We start from the raw sequence: 18,239 nt of genomic DNA on the forward strand, positions 1-18,239 counted from the left end.
GCTTGGGCCACCACATGCCTGTCCATAGATGCCAGGATGCCTCATGGTTTACGCATGACTTCACTCTCACATTTCGACATCAATACGCGCCTGACCTGTACACGTTCTCCCTTTACCCTCTTGGAAACAGCCTAATAGCAATGTCTTGAGTCTGATACCTTTCTAGCTGCGTGCTGGCAAGCATACTTACACCCACCATACCACTCTACGAAGCCAGTCACGCAGCCACTCTCCTTCCAGACCTGTCCCGCGTCCCTATCCCCGTCCGCGTGCACAACTCTCCTAGACAACATGATGGCCTCGAATATCTTGTCAAGGCTCCTCCCCTCTGCTACCGACGAGAACTCAGACCTATTACCTCCTCGCCCACCTCGGTCGTCCACTTCCTCCGATCCTGACAACCTAGAAGCAGCCCTGGACGAAGAGAACTTAGGAGAGCATTTTGAAGACCAAGATCTGGATCATCTGCTTGCTGAAGCTGCTGGAAGTCAAGCTGACACTGCGAGCACTGCAGCGTCGCCTGATCGGAAGCGCCAGGCCTTCTCCGCTGGTTGGAAGCCTCAGATGAGCAGGCCGAAATGGATGTCGACCGCGCCGGGACGGGAGCATACTGACGATGATGACGATGTCCCGGAATCACTTTTGCTTGAAGCCAGGACAGAAGCACCTCCACGAGTAAATAAGCCTACAAATATCCCTGGACCTAGAAGTGCAGCGGTCCCTGCATTACCGGGTCCATCGTCACAGCGAACACAAACACAAACACAAACACAAACACAAACACAATGGGACGCTACGCGAGCACATCAGCGCCTTCATAGTGACGGGAGGTACAAGAGACAGGGAACCAGAATCCCCATGATAAATCAAAGAGTAACGTTAACACAAGATAGAAGAGAAAAGGCTTTGTGGTTGTGGGCCAATGTTCAAGATTTAGACGCCTTCCTGGTCGAGATCTACGAGTACTATGCGACCAAAGGTATCTACTCGATCATGTTATCGAAGGTACTATGGCTTTTACAGGTAGCCTTTATCGTTGCGCTAGGGACATTTGTGTCCTTCTGCGTTGACTTTAGTGCAGTATCACATGAGAAGAAGCTTCGAGATGTTGTGCATGGCCAATGCATCCAAACAAGAGTGCACGGCTTCTGGTCCTTTATGCTCTGGATATTATTTGGTGGGTGGTTCTACGCCCTGGCCATATATGTCATCCAGATCCCGCGGCTTTGGCAGATACACGATTTCTTCCACTTCCTACTGGATGTACCAGATCGCGACATCCAGACTGTTTCGTGGCAGCTTGTTGTTGCCAGGCTTATGGCACTCAGAGACTCCAATATCATAACTGCGCAGAATATATCTGCCGCCAATCGAAGATTCATTGGTAGCCAGTCTAAAACCCGCATGGATGCACACGACATCGCCAACAGGCTTATGCGTCGTGAGAACTATTTGATAGCGTTGTTTAACAAAGACATCCTTGACCTCACAGTACCTATCCCGTTCCTCGGTAGACGGCACTTATTTTCCAGAACGACCGAATTCCATGTCAACCTGGCCGCAATAGATTTCATGCTGGATGAACAAGGCCACGTGCATCCTCACTGCCTGTCTGATAAGAATAGACACTATCTAATCCAGACTCTCAGACGTCGCTTTGTACAAACAGGTCTCATCAGTATCGTATGTGCTCCCTTTCAGGCGATGTACTTTGTGGTCTGGTTGTTCTTCAAGTATTTTACGGTACGTGGATTGCCGCCAATGGAAGACACGCGAATTAATCAACCATAGGAATTTCAAAAAGACCCATCCCAGATCATGGCACGATCGTTCACTCGACTTGCTGAGTGGAAGTTCCGAGAATTCAATGAACTTCCTCATTTGTTCGACATACGCAAGAACATGGCCCTAGGTTATTCTGACAGATATCTACAGCAATTCCCGAAAGACAAGACCGAGAAACTCGCAGGTTTCGTGGTCTTTATATCATCAGCTATTCTCGCTGTGCTCGGGTTGGCTACACTTCTCGACTCGGAATCTTTCCTTGGATTTCAGATTACCGATGGACGAACAGCGATCTTTTACATTACGCTCTTCTCAACTATCTGGTACGCTGCTCGGAATAGCGGTCCACAAGAAGAACCGACGATGGATCCCAAGCTGGCCTTGTCCTTTGTTATCGAGTGTACGAGATACTGCCCGGCATCGTGGACTGATCGACTACATACTGATGAGGTCCGTCAAGAGTTCACGACCCTGTACCAACTCCGGCTGGTCAACGTCTTCGAGGAACTACTGAGCATATTTGTAACTCCTTACATACTTATGTACCGGCTTCCAAAATGCAGCGAACGCATCGTAGACTTCTTCCGCGAATTCACCATCAACGTGGACGGCCTGGGTAACGTCTGTTCCTTTGCAGTCTTTGACTTCAAGAAAGACGTCGAGAATGTCGCACGCATCCGCCCCGACCGGGCGCACGAAGAATCGGGCCTCCGCGACGACTACTATGGCACCAAAGATGCAAAGCTCGTCGCCTCCGTCATGGGCTTCCAGGAAACATACGTCACGAACGCCGCAAGTACGCGCCGCTATAATCGCAAGCCCACAAAGTTCCAGTTCGAGCTACCGCCCCAGTTTGACTTGTACAATCTCTCGGATCCGCAAAAACAGTCCACTATCCGAACGCCACAAATGCGTGGGTTTCAACATACCCCACGCGTTAACGCACATCCTGGCCGTGCGTCGCCCATGCACTCGATCCTGCTTGATCCGCATCATCAGCCGGCCATGTCCATCATGCGGGGGTCACAAGCTCAGCATGCACAGGCGCGCCAGCGTGGCTCACGGCAGCCGTTCAGTGGGGTCGATGAGAGTCCGGTGATCTCGGCGCGGGACATGACGACGAGTCGCATCATCGAGGAGGATAGTAACCTTGGAGAGTCGTGGCGGACGACGAGGGCTGCGCATGTGGATGAGGATGAGGATGCGAAGGAGATGGAGATACAGGATCAGAGGCCGGGTGTGTTGGGGCTGCTGTATCAATTTCAGAAGAAGCAGACTCAGGGACGAGGACCCGGCGCTGGCGTGGTCTAGAAGATCCGGCATGGACGTTTGTTTGGTGCGTTCTTCGTGCACGGGTATTGGCGCTTGGGTAGACGCTATGTCATTTAGCAGCATCAGGCTGGAGTTTTGATATTGTCCGAACTAGTACAGGCAAAGTTATATACCGCACTCGAGCTACATCTACATGCTCAACTCCTCTTCTCTTATGCACCCCCCTCACCAACGCCACCGCTCGCTCACTTTTCTAATCATCAACGCCGTTCTGCCAGTCAATGCACCCACGCGTCCCATCCTCTTTCTAACTAGCCTTCGCACAACAACCCAAATCCAACTTCTTGACTTCCGCCCCAGGACTAATATCAAACTCAAAGATATCCATCGGCACGCCCAGGGTCGTACACGCATTCGGAATATCGACCATGCCGGCAAGATGGCCCTGCACAGGCGCACAGCTCAGCAGCAAATAGATCTGATAATCATCATAGCCGAACCGGCGCAGATACTCGATGGCGCGCAGACACGTCTGACGATAGGCCACCGTGGCGTCCATGTAGTGCTGCTTGCCGTGCTCGTCGACGCTGAATCCCTCAAAGTAGATGTATCGGCCCGGCCCGAACTGCGGCTCCACCGGGCCTGGCATGTAGATGGGTGATTTGAGACCGAGTTTGGACATGCCGCCCTTCATGACGCTGAATTTGAGCGTGATTTCACCTGCCATTTCGATGGCGCCGCAAAAGGAGATTTCGCCATCGCCCTCTGTTGTGCGCGAGAAAGAGGGAGGTTAGCGGTGCCTGTTTTTTCGGAGGGGTAAAAAGGGGGTTTGAAAGGGAGGTCTGACGTACGAGAGAAATGCAAGTCGCCAACGCTGAACTTCGCACCCTGTACATGCACGGGCAGGTACACCTTGCTGCCACGGCTCAGATTCTTGATGTCGCAGTTCCCGCCGTGTTCGGGGCGGCCCGGGATCGTGCGCGCGCCCTCCCGGCCGACCTTCTCCTTGATGGCGGCATCGGCAGAGCCGGCGTGCACGTTCTGGGGCGTGGGCGGGATCGCGACATCGCGGTCTAGGTGGGCGCAGGCGGTGATGAGTTCGGCCTCGCGGCGGTTCCATTCGGCGAGGATTTCGGCGGAGGGCGCGCAGCCGAGGATGCCTGGATGGATGAGGCCGGCGAAGCGCACGCCGGGGATGTGACGGGAGGAGCAGAAGATGCCTTCGAAGTCCCATATGGCTTTTGCTCTGTTTCGGGGTGTGATGTTAGCTTTGGGAGATCTTGAGGGGGGAGAGGGGTGGCTAGGTTACGCGTCTGGGTAGAGCTCGTCGAGGAAGCCGCCGCCGTTGGTCTTTGGGAAGACGCCTGTGAAGCCCCAGGGCTGGTCTTGTAGGGGCTGGACGTCCTGGATCTCGACGAGGAGGATGTCGCCTGGTTCGGCTGTTTCGATCTCGAAGGGGCCGGTTAGGTAGTGGATCTTGGTGAGCTGGAGGGTTCAATGTTAGACTTGGAATGGCACACTATCTTTGTTTGAACATCTCACATCGACATCCCTGACGTCGTTTGCGGAGTCATTATTGCCAATCTGACCGCCTGTCCAGTCTACACATTGGATCTTGACCACTTCGTTGTTCTTAATCTTTCCAGCGAAAGGGACTGTAGGAGCTGTGAGCTATTGGATCGGTCGTAAAGAGAGACGTATTGACCGTCCGGATGCCATCGATTCTGGACAATGTTAGCTTCAGTTATCCGCATTGGTGTGTTGACAACGTACATGTAATTGCGGTTGTTCAGCAGCTGGCTTCTCCAAGTCAACCTTTGCGGCGTATCGAAGACCTTCTTTGCCCATGATGACGAGATCTTGGATCAGTTGACGGCAGAAAGGACTGGTAAAGGCTCAAGAGTAGTAGAAGGTCAATTGGCATGACAGGTCAGGATTGGAAGTGGAATACAGTAGTATATCGAGATATAAATAAATGCGGGGCTACTGATAGGGAAAAAGGAGCCGTGACAAGCCATCGTCAGGTAATTGAGGGCCGAGCGGGATGCGCGATAAGGAGATGGCTATAGCTCTGCTGGGTCCACAGGTAGCTACAGTACGTGACTACGTAAACACGTGCTATGTGCTATATACTATATGCTACTGCTATTCTGCATGAGGCATACACAGGACGCGTCGCGTCGTAGCTTGGGCGGGGGCGGGGAGAGGCGGGGAGGTGGGGTTCCAGGGCGGGGTTTCAAAGCATCCTTTTCAGTCGTATTTACATCATGTATCAGATGATGATATCAGTACCGCATTGGGACCGTAGCCAAGATAGTAAAAGCGGCATTGTCATATCATCATGTTGATCCTCATGGACGCCTGTTCCGTCAAGCCATATCATTTGTCGCATAAGTTGCACACATTATAGCATCAAGCAAGTCCAATACACGGACGTTAGCTGAATGTCTTGCCTGGCATCCCGGAATCCAGCGGGTCTTCCTTCTTTGCACTCGTCTCAACATTCAGGGCGTCGATGTTGCCCAAGGAGAGCGTCATGAAGTCGTGCTTGTTCTTCCATGAGACCTGGCTTTCGGCGTATTTGGCCTCATCGACAGGTGGTGGCGGAGGGTCCGTAATCTTGGTGATCAAATAGGCAGTCGAAGCTTCTGCAACCCCATAGATGAGGACACCAAGGAGAGGAATCTTGAGAAAGACGAAGAAGCCGACTCCAAACCCGAACAGCACGCCTTCGCGGTCTCGAAACCATGCTTTCTTCTGTTCTTTTGTGAAATGTACTCTAGAAAAGTACGGATCAAGCTGGAGAAACAGTAAGCGATGTTCCATTATGCGTAGACGACTGTACGTACCAGCTCCCTCATCAAGCTTCGAGACGAGAAGTAGGTCTGCAGGAATCTGACCAAGTAATGCTTGGGTACAACCAGGCCGCTCGCGAAGATTAAGACAGCAGGAGGAGTCCCTACTGCTTTGTTGAACGTGTAAAAACTGGCAGCAGGTAGTACAAATCGACCGACAATAGGAAGATACGACAAAAGATAGATGGCAAGTGAGATCCCAGCTTTACGACTGTATCGCAGGGCGAACGTGAAGGCCTTCTCCTTGTTACTTTTTTTAGGACCGTCATGTCGATTCCTAGGATACATCTTTAGATTTTGATGATACGAGGCTCGAAGATTCTGGGGGTCTTCTGATTGATGCTTCTGGTAGTAGGTGCGGTCGACCCATGCTAAAGACTCTATGAACCTGGTATCGATAAGCACAGTCTGAATGCAAGATCTACTTGGCATACTCACAGGTTGTCAAGTGTAGGGCTCAATGATCTATGTCTGAATCAGTATACGTGCCCGCATTCAAGCTTGAGAGGCATTTTACCTTAGTAGGGACATTAGGAAAAATGGCACCTGCAGTACAGAATTTTCCAGGAAATGAAGCCCTTGGATCAAATCATTGTCCCATGTGGCGTGCTCGAGGTCCATGAACAGTCCAAGGAACCATATCAGAGCCTGTACGCTAAGGATCTATATGGCAATTAGCTCTCTTCATGCCCAGCAGTGTTCATTTCGTCATGTACCGGGATTGCAATAATGATACGAATGGCAATACCTGCCACTACAGCTATAGCTACCTGTCGGTAGTGATCTGAAGTAAACAGACTTGGATTTTGCAAAGCACGATGGGCTAGACATGGTCAACAAACTGTCACGGGTTTCAGAGGACGGATATTATGAGGTCACTTACCTCCAACAAGAGTTAGCTGAGCTCCTCGTAGTATGGCATTAAAGTCAAAGTTCGACATCTTCGCTTTAAGATCTTTCGTGGACATTTTGAAGATGGTGATGCCAATGGAGGAACGCAATTAGATGCTCGCATGTGTAATAGCTGGCCATCAAAGGTCAAGCCACAACTCAGGGTCTGACGCGGCAAGTGATGACGTATGCCCAGCTAGTGCAAATATCTCTAATGCTCAGATGTTTGACTATGTGAACAACAACTAAAGTATACACCCCTGGTATGTTATTTCAAAGGTAAGCATAGGTATAATACTGTAGAGAAGTGGGATACAGTGAAAGTGGCGTTCACGTTCAGCCTCAGGTGTGGCTGGTGCGACCTCAGGCAGTGCTTGCTGCTTCTGAGCACGAGCCCACGACCGTCCTCGTCCTCCTTCGCGTGCATGGATCTTCCTTCACACTTACCCTGTCAACAAAGCGGCCTCTGCTCCCTGGATTGCCAACTACAGCTTTGAACCGCGAGGCTATCCTGTGGGAACTCAGTATCACGAAATGCTCATCTAGAACACTGCTATCATGTCGAGCGGTCCTTGGACGCCTGAGCGCAGTTTTCCGGGCGCTCAAGCGGGCGGCATACGACGTTCCTTTACAGTCCCGGCGAAACTGGAAACATCCCGATCGGCAAATGCTCCGTCTTCTCCAGGAACGGAGAATATAGAGACATTGTTCACTCATTCCTTTGCACGCGTCGTATCCTTTACATCTCAAACCCCTACCGCAAGCGCAGACAGACGCTCCTCCCTTCCTTCTACAAGCCATGCTGGACAAAGCATGCCATGGGGCTCTCCCACCGAGCGCACCATGGCTGCAGGTACGTTCACCAAGAAATCTGTCTCGGTCACATTACTCATTATCTGCAGGTCCCGTAAAGATGTACCGTGTTCCCAACTCTGTCTCGTTCCTGAATTCCGGAAACTTCCTCCACCCAATCCTTCCTAAGTCTCAATGCTGGTGTGTGGACGATCAAGGAAAATTTGTCTTGAAGGCTAGAGGTAACAACTACTATCGCATTGAACTGGCATACCAGACAGAAGAAGATAAAGGTGTTATCGAGGACTTCAAGACAACCTTGAGCAAGGTCCTACAATTTGAAAAGACACCATGTCCATTTCGAGGAAACTATGTTGAAGACACCGTAGAGACTCCTCTGCATTCACGGAAGCCACGGCGCGATACGCTGGAGCGGGCGAAGAAGTGGAAGTTCGATAGGAGGTGGAAACCTGAAGGAGCCGAGAGTGTGCCATCTGATGTCTCGGAAGAGAGTGGGCCTTCGGCATCTGAGGAAGATGATACTGCTAGCATTGTATCGAGCTCCCACGAGGAAATGTCACGATCGCGTGGCGTAAGTCCGGACGTACGTGGAAGAAGTCCAGCAACGATCATAGACACTTCGGGCCCGGGAATCGCGGAGCGAACGAAACGATTACTGGGTAACAGGGCACTTACAGGAGTATTGCAGAGCCCTACTGCATCATACTTACCATCTGCTGTTCCAGATACTGTGATTGTTACCCCGAAAGTCAAGCTCATACCAGACGTTGATGCATCCGCCTCTAGTTCATTCGTATTCCCTTCTGCCAACGCTTCACCGAGTAATGACGTCTCTGCTGCAAGACAACAATTGATAGAACAGCTCAGCTCTCCCGTGCCGGTGGATTTCCGGTCTGATCACAGCCCAGCCACAACCAGTCCCCAAGAGGCTCTAGCTAAAGAGCAACTTGATGCACGAGAGGAAGCGACTACAAACCCAGAGGCCCGATTAGAACCTCGATTGAATTCTCTAGAGACCCTAGAGGAAAATCTCAGGTCGCCAGAAGCTTCAAACATACTGACGCATTCGACCAGCTTTGATTCCTTCTACTCTCTCGCGAGTGGAGACCCTCACCCTCGCTCCCCGTCCATTTTGGACTCGGAGTCCCTGTATGATGACCCACTACCCGATACTGAGGCACTCGATATTCAACGGACACTCTCTCACAAACGTGGCATATCAGAAATGACTATCATACCTACTGAGTTCAGCGGCCACGCATCACCGAAGGGGGCCGCTCAATCATCTCCACCTATCATAAGGATCGGGTCAGAGCCCACTACGCCTACGCTGATGAGTGACACTGAAGACTCATTCGAGCCTCCATTACCTGACGTTCTTACACCCCCTGACGCTATTCGGCTGCGAAAGCTGACAGGCGCTTCGCAACGACGTGCTTATTCCCCTATGCCACACCCATCCAATATAATCAGCACCAGCCGATCAAGGAGCCAAACACGGTTAATAGCATCTACCATCGTCCAAAAGACATGTGCTCTATTACTAAGCCCACCATCGCACCTAGTTGAGCTGATGTTCCGCATTGCAGCGCGGATAGCTGCGGGTTTTGGAGTTGGGACTTATGACCTTGGACGCGCTTTTCGAATACCAGGATCTTGGGAGTCAGCAGAGGACGAGGATGAATACGGTGAAGACGATTATGGCATACCGCTACAACCCATAATTAGCCACGAAAGCCGAGACGGTAGCATGTCTTCCACAAACCGAATGTGATAGTACTGCGATCGAACAATGACTTGTATCTTTTGCATGTTTTGAGGCAATATGGAGTTGAGCATTGATACCAAGGGGCGCTGGCATATGAATGCTTCGGGAAAGGGAGTTGGATCATCTTTTTGCATGCTGGAGACTGGACATGATCAATGAAGGAGTAAAGTGATTATTGACTATTTTGATGGATGTCTACATGGTAAACTTAGTTCATCACACATGCACTTTACAAACAGCCACACACTTTAATGGCATAGGCGCCTCCTTGTCCATATTCGCATAGGAGAATCGTCTTCTCAACGGTGACAATGTCGGTCACCAGCTAGCTGTTGAGGGATATATGAGAGACCCTGGGGGCTTTCGCGTCCACTTGACTGGCTCTATGGGATTCAGCCGTAGCTGATAAGAGGAAGATGCTGAAGGCAGCAGTCATTTCCGGTCAGTCATACATGGACTGTCGGTATCTTTGTATCAGCTATTACCAGGCTTCGCGAATGACGAGTTGGATAAATGCAGAGTGGCTGACCGGACCCCTATCAGGCCCTAACAGCCGGGATTGCGTGGCGGGCAACAGGGCTGGTCTAGTCCCTGTTTCCCCTCTTTCTCGGGTCGTATCCGGGCTGTAAAAAGACCCTGCCACCCTGCCACCGTATTCTGCTACATATGCCTCTTTCTGTCTTGGCGATGCGACAATACATTTTCAAACAGGCTACTAAACACTTGCATGCGCTCTTTGTCGGATTCTGAGGACAATTCCTCTTGTAATAAGTCTGCTATCTTGCCGCGCTGTCGTGGTCTGAGGACATGCATCGAGGTCGCTTGGCAGAAACATCAACAACAACGACAACCTCACCACGTCTTACCGCTTTCTTGTCCCCGATGGATAGCACGTAAACACTCCGTCGACCGTCATGGTTGAGACATATAACCTTCAAGACGGCTGGGCCCAATAATTTCCTGTCGTGTTGTTAGCATCGCCGGCAGTGCAGTTGGCTGAGGCTGGTGATATATTCGCGGCCCAGCCGTCTGTTTACTCCCATCCATCCACGATGCACCATCTACTCCATATACACAATCGTGTCATCGGCCAGCCATCTTCACGCGCACAATTCGCGCATCAACGTATGGCACACCGTCCAACGATAGACTTCTTACACACGCACCTAATCATACATGTAGATTGTAGCTCCATCCTCCTGTCGCCACTGTCAGCTTCCTGGCAAATATGACAGCTGCTCACCCACACCTGCTGCTAAGCTACCTGCCACCATATTAATGAATCAATCTTCGTGCTCATTAGTGACCCTGTACCACTTGTAGACAGCACGCGTGGATAATATATTCTCCTATGTGGCCTAGTTCTATGTGCGGTCAAAGTCCTTTATTCCTCGTCCATCTATCAGGCCTAGTTTCGGAGCGTTTGCTTGCTTCGTTGTCTTGGTCTCGTTGGCAGGCCTGTCGGACGCTGTGCTGCTATACTGGAACTTGGACCTAATTTGCGTGGACCTTATTGCAGCATATATTGCTAAGAGCTTAGGATTATTTTCCAGTGTCTATCCTGCGAATTCGACGGTGAGATTAAAGCATTCGACTCTGTGGAGACCTGTTTGCATCATATACCAGCCAACCCAGGAACACTTGAAGACGAGGGACCTTGAATCCTCAAGAGCACGATTTAAAGATTAGTATGACTGCTTCCCAGCGCACGCAACGTCCTCAGCGCTCATTCGCAAACATGGCCTCCCTATACAACTCCCTCGCCGACCACTTAGGTGTCCCATACTCGGACTTCCCATCACCTCCACCCTCAGTCTCTCCCGCTCCAAGTCTTCACTACCCGGAGCACTCCATCTCGCTCCACACGCCCTGGAGAGATCTCGATACCATCCGACCGTCTGCCCCGTCACCTCCACCCCCAATCCCGCGCAAGTCCTCCCGTAGAGAATCCCTGGGCATGCACTACCCCCCGATCCGCCCACGTCTGTTCAGCGTCGCCTCTGTCGAAGACCTTGGACTGCCAAGTGAAGGCGCGCCTGTAATGCCTACCTTCATTCGCCGTCATAGTCCTCTTGCGGAGCGACCGCCTGCCAGAATAATGTCTCGCGTCGACTCAGGCATGTACCTCGGCACCTCTGCCGCGAATATCGGATCTAGCTTAAGATCGAGCTCGACCAGTAGCTCGTCGTCTATGCGATCTGTCGGAAGTAATAAGTCTGCGTCAAGCTTCCAGAGTGCGAGCGATACCTCTGCTTCGAGTGTGGAGAGTTCTAGTGAGGCGACAGAGTTGTGTCGCAAAGCGACTCTGCCGCGTTACACCCTGTCGGACCCGCCTATAACGCTGCTTGAGTCGCCTCCTACTTCAATATCCGTATCTACGACACATGAATCCGTGTCTGTAGTTGCATCGCCTTCTTCATTTTCCTCCCGTGTCAACCGTCTGGATCAACAGGAGACCACACCTACCACCCCTCTTCAATCGCCGTCCAGACGTACCTCCTCGTCACTGCCAACGACTTCACCAACATCCTCTCCAAAGGCCTCACCTAGAGCCTCCCCAAGAGCCTCCCCAATATCCTCCCACCTCTCACCCTCAAGCACACCCCCAACAGCAAGCTCCATACCAGCACGCCTACGCCACCACACCTCGCCCCAGAAACCTGACCTGCGCAGCCTGCGGACCCAGGACTCCGAAACCAGCCTGCAGCGCGTCTATGAGGCGCAGACAGCCACGTATCTAGATGGCCCAGTCTTCACGCCCAGTCCAACCTGGAAGCCGCGATACAGGCGCGTTGTGAGCGAGGGGAGTAGGCCGACGGAGAAACACAAGGAGAAGGAGAAGGAGAAGAGTACAGAGAGAGTGAAAGAGAGAGTAAAAGAGATGGAGAAGGCCATGGAGAGGACGAAGAGCGGCGACCAGCACCCAAAGGAAAGCGCCACGCTCAAAGCACCGCGTAAATCCTCACTATCATCCTCATCATTATCACCATCAACAATCACCCGCCCAGAACCAACCCTCACACGTAACCCCCGCCGCACAAACACCCCTCTCGCATCCTCGCTCCGAAAACGAGAAGCAGCAGGCGATATCCTCCGTCCCGCGCTCCAGGGCTTCCTGACTACGCCGTCGGAGTTGGCGCAGAGGCCGCGCGGCAGAGTGAGGTCCAGTATGGCGCGTGGAGATGGGCTGCAGAGGAGAAGTGGGAGGCCGAGGGTGAGGTTTGATGTTGATGCTTGAGGGGGTTGGAGGCGAAGAAAATAGAGACGAACTGGACTCGGTTGGATTGGGTTGAATTAGATTGTATATATATCTATACCCTTTTTAAACGAATGAATTGGTTGGAGCAGGTATGTCTGTGTTCATAGAAATCGAGCTGAGGTGATCGGCCTTAGTTGCTCGCCGGGCACCTGTCAGGCAGCATTCTAGTCAAGCGATATCATTCTTGGATCATTCAGACGAGGAATCGAAGACTATAATGGAGAATTTATGAACTGGATCCATCAACATAACTCTCTATCGCTTTCTTCCCATGGTGCCTTTTTCTCCTTTTCCTTTTGATCTCCTTTCATCCCTGAGTTCGCTAGAACTATCCTTAATTATTACAAAGTATGTATATATAATGTTACTTTATCAATCTAAATGAGTAGACCACTTGCATTGTTTTAGTAGATGACTAGGATTGTTTTAGTGGATATGTGTGTTAGTATGGTCATAGTATTACATCTATTGTATTACTGATTTAGTTTGTCCCGTGGTCTAATTGTTGTACATGGACTACTCGCTCGTGTAGCTATATAGTGGTGTCGTTCGTCTTGTTTGTCGTTGTGGTTATGCCACTGCAGTAAGAATCCACTAGATTGGCCGTATGGAATCACGTTATGAGACCGAACATAGAGGCGTTTATCTCCCTATAGGTATAGATAGTAGCAGCAGAGGCCATTTTAAGCTTCATTTACCATGGGATCTAAGTCCTTAGTCGACCCGTCACCCGTTACCCGTAATTAGTTATCCGTCACCCGCGGTCGTTGATCGAGGCCGAGGGATCCGGGAACGGGGCGGGGCGCACTACCTGATTGAGCCTTAGCGTCCTCTGTGTACCACAATTGTGGAAAATCAAGTTTTGGAAAGGTTCTTCTTGACGAATGAAGACCCCGCCTGTGACCTATTTGAGACCAAAGTGTCCAGAGCGATTCCGTAGAGGGGTCGTAATCTTACTTCTTTAGGTGGTTTCGGCGGTAAGAGAAGAATGTTCACCTTTGATGACATTTGCGGAGTTTGCAAGTAGGAAACAGTAATAGAGGGTCGTGGATCGCTATCTTCCGATCCTCTACTATGTTCAAACCCTCTATGTATGTTGAAAATCTATATGTAGTGATAGACAAATTAAAAATACTCTAGCTCCAGAGTCCTTGAGTAAGAAGGTACTCAGGATTATCGGTTTTAGAGGTGAATAAAATGTTTAATTGTAGTAAGTTTCGCTTACGAGATCGACGACGTTTGCATTCCTCTGTTACTATACATTATGCTAAGAAGTCTAAATCTTACATGTTTCCTTCTATGATTAAATAAGATAGTCCGGGTTATGGATTGTCGTACTTCCGCGCGCAATTCGCATTACTACTACATTAAGTTTTTTCTTATGTATATCAGCTCTCTACACTCTAATTACTGCTTATAACTAGTATCAAGTAAAGGTGATGTTATAGAGATATACTATTTAGATAATAGCGACATCAAAGGTGAGATTTTAGTAACAGGGAGTTGGAACGGCGATCGGTGATTATCTTGGACCACTGTTGCTTGGGCAAACACCACAGTCCAGGGCTTGGGCGTTACCCGCGGCGGCGGAACACGTCCACGACCTCCCTCTTCATTCACCATTACTCTACCTTTCATACACCCAACCGCGCCCAACATGTTTCAAGTATAAACGTTGACAACCAGCGCCTCAATACTTTTTTTCCCAATCGACGTTGTTCGAATCACCACAGCGATGCGTGCCACCATAGCCACGACTGTAATTGCAACAGGCACCCACCTACCAGTCAAAAGTGCTACGGAAGCCAGACGCAGGCATGCGCGTCCGGAGCGAGTGGAGTCGGCAGATTTATTACTGCTTAACACGACGAGCATATGGTTGCAGCCATGCACTAACAGGGTTGTCCCTATGTCGGTGATGGAGATATCTCCACTATGGACTGTCGCAAACGTGACGTTCTCAGCAGCAACTGACATGCACTTGACACCGGGCAAGAGTAAGGAATGCAGAGTAAAGACTTTACCGTGAAGCCCGCGATTAATTACTCCATGACCGAGGAATAGTTCAGCCTCGTAGCCAAAGTCGAAAACGACACGTGATCCGACTCCGAGACCAGATGATATTAGAACCTTGGCCAAACCTCACATCATTCGACCAATGAACGGTTCTGTTGCATTTTTAATCTTACTAACGTATACTTCTCAATTATAGAAATACTTAGACACTTCTTAATACTATTAATTTGTTTCCATAAGTGATCTCTTTATAGTAAATATATAGGATATATTAGTAGTATTTGATAGATATGCTTCTTCCGCACCCCTACTCGATATGTATTCCGACAGATTGATACTCGTAACAGTCGTGGCATATGCAAGTTAGAGCGTCGTCCAATGATCGATTAAGTTGGCCCGTTAGTGGGTGGCCCCGCGCCTGAAAATGACAGTCTCGGTGGCCTCTCGCCTGAAAATGACGGGCTGAGCTTAGTTTAATGCATCTTGTCTTTTGCCGACCAACACTATTGGCTCCATTTGTCAGAACGACTACCAAGCTGTGCCACAAGATCAGATTGTAAAGAATTCGTGTATATCCATGTAAAGACAACATTGGCCGAATTCGCCAATGGCATGAGCTGTGTGTGACTGGTTAAGGATGCGACTTTGCTCGGACGAGAGGCATGCAGCAGTAGATGCACTATAAAGAGTTGAGGATTCGTCCAGTCTTTCTAGCAATCTATACTCAGCTCTTTCATCATTGAAGGAATCTTTCTCTGAAGCGAATATACAGACAAAGTTGTGGTGTGTCTTTATCAGTTTGTCTTGTGAACTCTCCTGGTTGTCTTGACTTGCTCCTAAGTCTACTCGTCGTTTATATTGACTATCAATTCTACCATCAGTCCTTCACTCATATAGAGCTCACACTTTTCCGGCAAGGCTATACCCTCAGTGACCACCCTGGCAATCGTGCTCTGAGTCAACTCTCATCACTGTAACGTCTGCAGTATAGTTGTAAGTTGACTGGCTCCTTCATCACCTGTCACCGGGCTCGATTCGACCGTACATTAATACTCGTCGTCTAGGCATGAGTATTATCCAAACATTTGTTTGACGAGGACGAAGTCGAGAACAGAGACGGAGTTCTGTCCTCAGCTGAAGCATTATAATATATTCACGCAGCCCAATACCCTCACGACTGGCGCTTTGAACTCCTTCGCTTCCTGACTATTGAAACATTTTGATCGTCCTCAATTATTCATACGGTTCTTGCAAGCAATCTCTCGACCAAAGCAATTCCCACAGTGGCCCGTGAGATACGCATCAAACGAAAGCTTGAGCTCGCAGCATTCTTGCTCGCAGTCCAGAAACGAACGCCCAGCAATATGTCTCGGACTCTTCAAAGACGACCCATTGAGGCTCTTCCTGCGCCTCAGGTTCGAGACGGCATTGAAATCATTGAAAGCTTTATGAAAAGGTACGAGAGAACCTCGAGGGATTGGTATGAAAACATTGCACAAAAGGCAAGGAGTACATGCGAAAAGCTACTCGAAGGAAGGGTTGAAGCTATGTATGAGCATCGTGCGAAAGACCCTAAATCCTTGAGGGATAAGCTGTACAAGAGGCACCCGGACTTTGTCCGTAAATCTGTTTTAGACAGATACGGAACCAGAAAGGCTGTCCCTGGAAGCGAGAAAGGCTACCGGAACCATGAAGATATCAAAGAAGACGTCATTGACTTTGCTGGAGTTCGAATCATCATCTACTTCCCTCACGCGGACCAATGGAACGTCGTTCACTCAATGATCAAGAACGCCTTCGACGTCCGCAAAGAGCCAGAAATAGACGATATTGATAGCGCAAATGTCAATCTACTTTATCCAGGCCTCAAGAAACGACATTATCGTGTCAATATTCGAGAAGAAGAATTCGAGACAGGTCACGATCCAAACGACATCTGCGAGATCCAAGTTCGATCTACAGCCATGCACGCTTGGGCAATGATTAGCCACAAACATTTTTACAAGCCCCAAGATGATTTCACGTTAAGTGGGGAGGAGAAGGACATACTGATCAGTCTCAATGGCCATGTACACTCACAAGAGTTACTCCTTGGGCATCTGTGGGAACTTAGAAGAAACCGTGTGACACCTTTCAGAAGTAAACACGAGCTCGGAAAATATCTGGAGGACAACATACCTCAACCGGAAGTGAACTTCGAGCGGAAACAGAAGATCAAGAGCAATAACCGCGACATCAAATTGATATCAAACAACGGGACCCTAGAGATCCTTAGAAGATTCCTGGAGTTGGCTGGCAAAGACACACCAGAGAAATTGGAACCTGTGCTCCAGAGTCTGGACTTTTCTGATCTCAAAGCCGAGAATGATAGCCCTAGAAGGATGATCAAAGACCGATTCTTCGCACACCAAAAGCTCAAACCGTCCGTGTACATCATCAAACATATCCTGGATAAGGAACGTTTGGCAGGCAGTGCTATAAAGTATCGCTACACACGGTATAGTTCCTATTCGGCTAAATTTGCCGTTGTGGCAAGCTCTCTCAGCTGGGTCCATAAACTTTTCATGGAGTATCAGATCATCGAGGAACTTCTTTGCGACAATGAAAATCAGCACGAGTTCGCAAAGTACATGGATTTCATCTACAATTCACCTGACCGAACCACTATTCTGGAACACACTGAAGAGGATATGTGTACTCCGCAGCATAAAGCAGCCATCGATGGCTTGTGGGAATGGTTCGAGAAACACGAGAGTCCGGCATTTGCCTTGGTTTTTGAAATCTCCAGGATAGGGGTACTCGAAGATCTTCCTAGGAATCTTTCAAAGATATTTTTTTCGATAAGATATACATCACAGTGATGCAGGTTCAGGTTCAACAGAGGTGTATATCGGATTCTCAATACATTATGACATTCAAGTCTGCTGTGTGGGTCTAGACAGAGATTCCATTATGAAGAACTATCATATCTCCTGCGTACATGAGATGAACGAGTCCCTTCGCCATTTGTACTGGAAATAACAGAAATTTATCTAGCTTTGTTTCACTAGGCCTTGAACCAGTTCACATGCAATCGTGGGAACGCCCACTAGACCAATCCGACTCAAGGATTCCCACAGGTAGAAGCCATTAACTGGTCATAAGGGACCATGCGCTAAAGACACTACCAAGTGCCCACAGAATGTGTGTGGTAATTCTCTGCATTTAGATCCTGGCTAACACAGTGTGGACGAGCATGTAGGCTATCTCCATGCTCAGCAAGTCAAGCAAGAAACAGAGCGGTGGAGATTTTCGGTAGAGGCTTACCGAAATGCCCTTTAGTCTCGAAAGTACCACTATTACCTCGGAGGCTCGGACACACCTCAGAAAGGTATCGACGCTGCCCTCAATGACCCTTGTCCGGTCTGACACGGATGGTGAGTTTCAGTACAACCCATGGGAATACACTGTTTCGTCTCGAGTTAAAAGCTATTAAGCTTTGAACTTAGAGTCAAGTTACGCATAATTTTTTCATTTCTGCACTACTCAAGGCGTTGCTCGGAGAGGAGCTCATGGATATTTGGTGTCGACTAGGCTCCAA

General features: G+C 49.6%; 6 protein-coding genes across 6 annotated transcripts; 4 read left to right on the forward strand and 2 right to left on the reverse strand.

Annotated features, from left to right (window-relative positions):
• The first annotated feature begins 75 nt into the window (after positions 1–75).
• EJ05DRAFT_541759 (APG9-domain-containing protein) lies at positions 76–3,256 on the forward strand. Its single transcript, XM_033749681.1, has 2 exons — positions 76–1,743; positions 1,792–3,256. Exons 1-2 carry the CDS (start codon positions 292–294, stop codon positions 3,094–3,096), a joined length of 2,757 nt encoding a protein of 918 aa, XP_033596219.1. The 5' UTR covers positions 76–291; the 3' UTR covers positions 3,097–3,256.
• Positions 3,125–5,180, reverse strand: EJ05DRAFT_171261 (Acetamidase/Formamidase). The gene is made up of 6 exons (XM_033739512.1): positions 4,831–5,180; positions 4,763–4,781; positions 4,600–4,712; positions 4,367–4,542; positions 3,909–4,303; positions 3,125–3,822 (listed from the first exon to the last, which is right to left on the reverse strand). The coding sequence occupies exons 1-6, from the start codon at positions 4,903–4,905 to the stop codon at positions 3,365–3,367; spliced, it is 1,236 nt and encodes a 411-aa protein (XP_033596220.1). The 5' UTR covers positions 4,906–5,180; the 3' UTR covers positions 3,125–3,364.
• A 313-nt stretch (positions 5,181–5,493) lies between these two features.
• EJ05DRAFT_504856 (uncharacterized protein) lies at positions 5,494–6,880 on the reverse strand (the record flags this gene model as incomplete). Its single annotated transcript, XM_033747627.1, has 6 exons — positions 5,494–5,856; positions 5,907–6,300; positions 6,351–6,377; positions 6,430–6,575; positions 6,629–6,735; positions 6,796–6,880. The coding sequence occupies 6 exons, from the start codon at positions 6,878–6,880 to the stop codon at positions 5,494–5,496; spliced, it is 1,122 nt and encodes a 373-aa protein (XP_033596221.1).
• A 377-nt stretch (positions 6,881–7,257) lies between these two features.
• Positions 7,258–9,673, forward strand: EJ05DRAFT_514707 (uncharacterized protein). Its single transcript, XM_033748556.1, has 2 exons — positions 7,258–7,656; positions 7,706–9,673. The coding sequence occupies exons 1-2, from the start codon at positions 7,362–7,364 to the stop codon at positions 9,388–9,390; spliced, it is 1,980 nt and encodes a 659-aa protein (XP_033596222.1). The 5' UTR covers positions 7,258–7,361; the 3' UTR covers positions 9,391–9,673.
• Positions 9,674–11,122: 1,449 nt separating this feature from the next.
• EJ05DRAFT_489940 (uncharacterized protein) lies at positions 11,123–12,622 on the forward strand (the record flags this gene model as incomplete). The annotated part of the gene is made up of 1 exon (XM_033745833.1): positions 11,123–12,622. The coding sequence occupies one exon, from the start codon at positions 11,123–11,125 to the stop codon at positions 12,620–12,622; it is 1,500 nt and encodes a 499-aa protein (XP_033596223.1).
• A 3,158-nt stretch (positions 12,623–15,780) lies between these two features.
• EJ05DRAFT_480237 (uncharacterized protein) lies at positions 15,781–17,542 on the forward strand. Its single transcript, XM_033744833.1, has one exon. The coding sequence runs from the start codon at positions 16,024–16,026 to the stop codon at positions 17,518–17,520; it is 1,497 nt and encodes a 498-aa protein (XP_033596224.1). The 5' UTR covers positions 15,781–16,023; the 3' UTR covers positions 17,521–17,542.
• Positions 17,543–18,239: the final 697 nt, after the last annotated feature.

Source organism: Pseudovirgaria hyperparasitica, assembly GCF_010093815.1.
Source record: "Pseudovirgaria hyperparasitica strain CBS 121739 unplaced genomic scaffold EJ05scaffold_19, whole genome shotgun sequence".
In the NCBI taxonomy this organism is placed as follows: Eukaryota; Fungi; Ascomycota; class Dothideomycetes; order Acrospermales; family Acrospermaceae; genus Pseudovirgaria; species Pseudovirgaria hyperparasitica.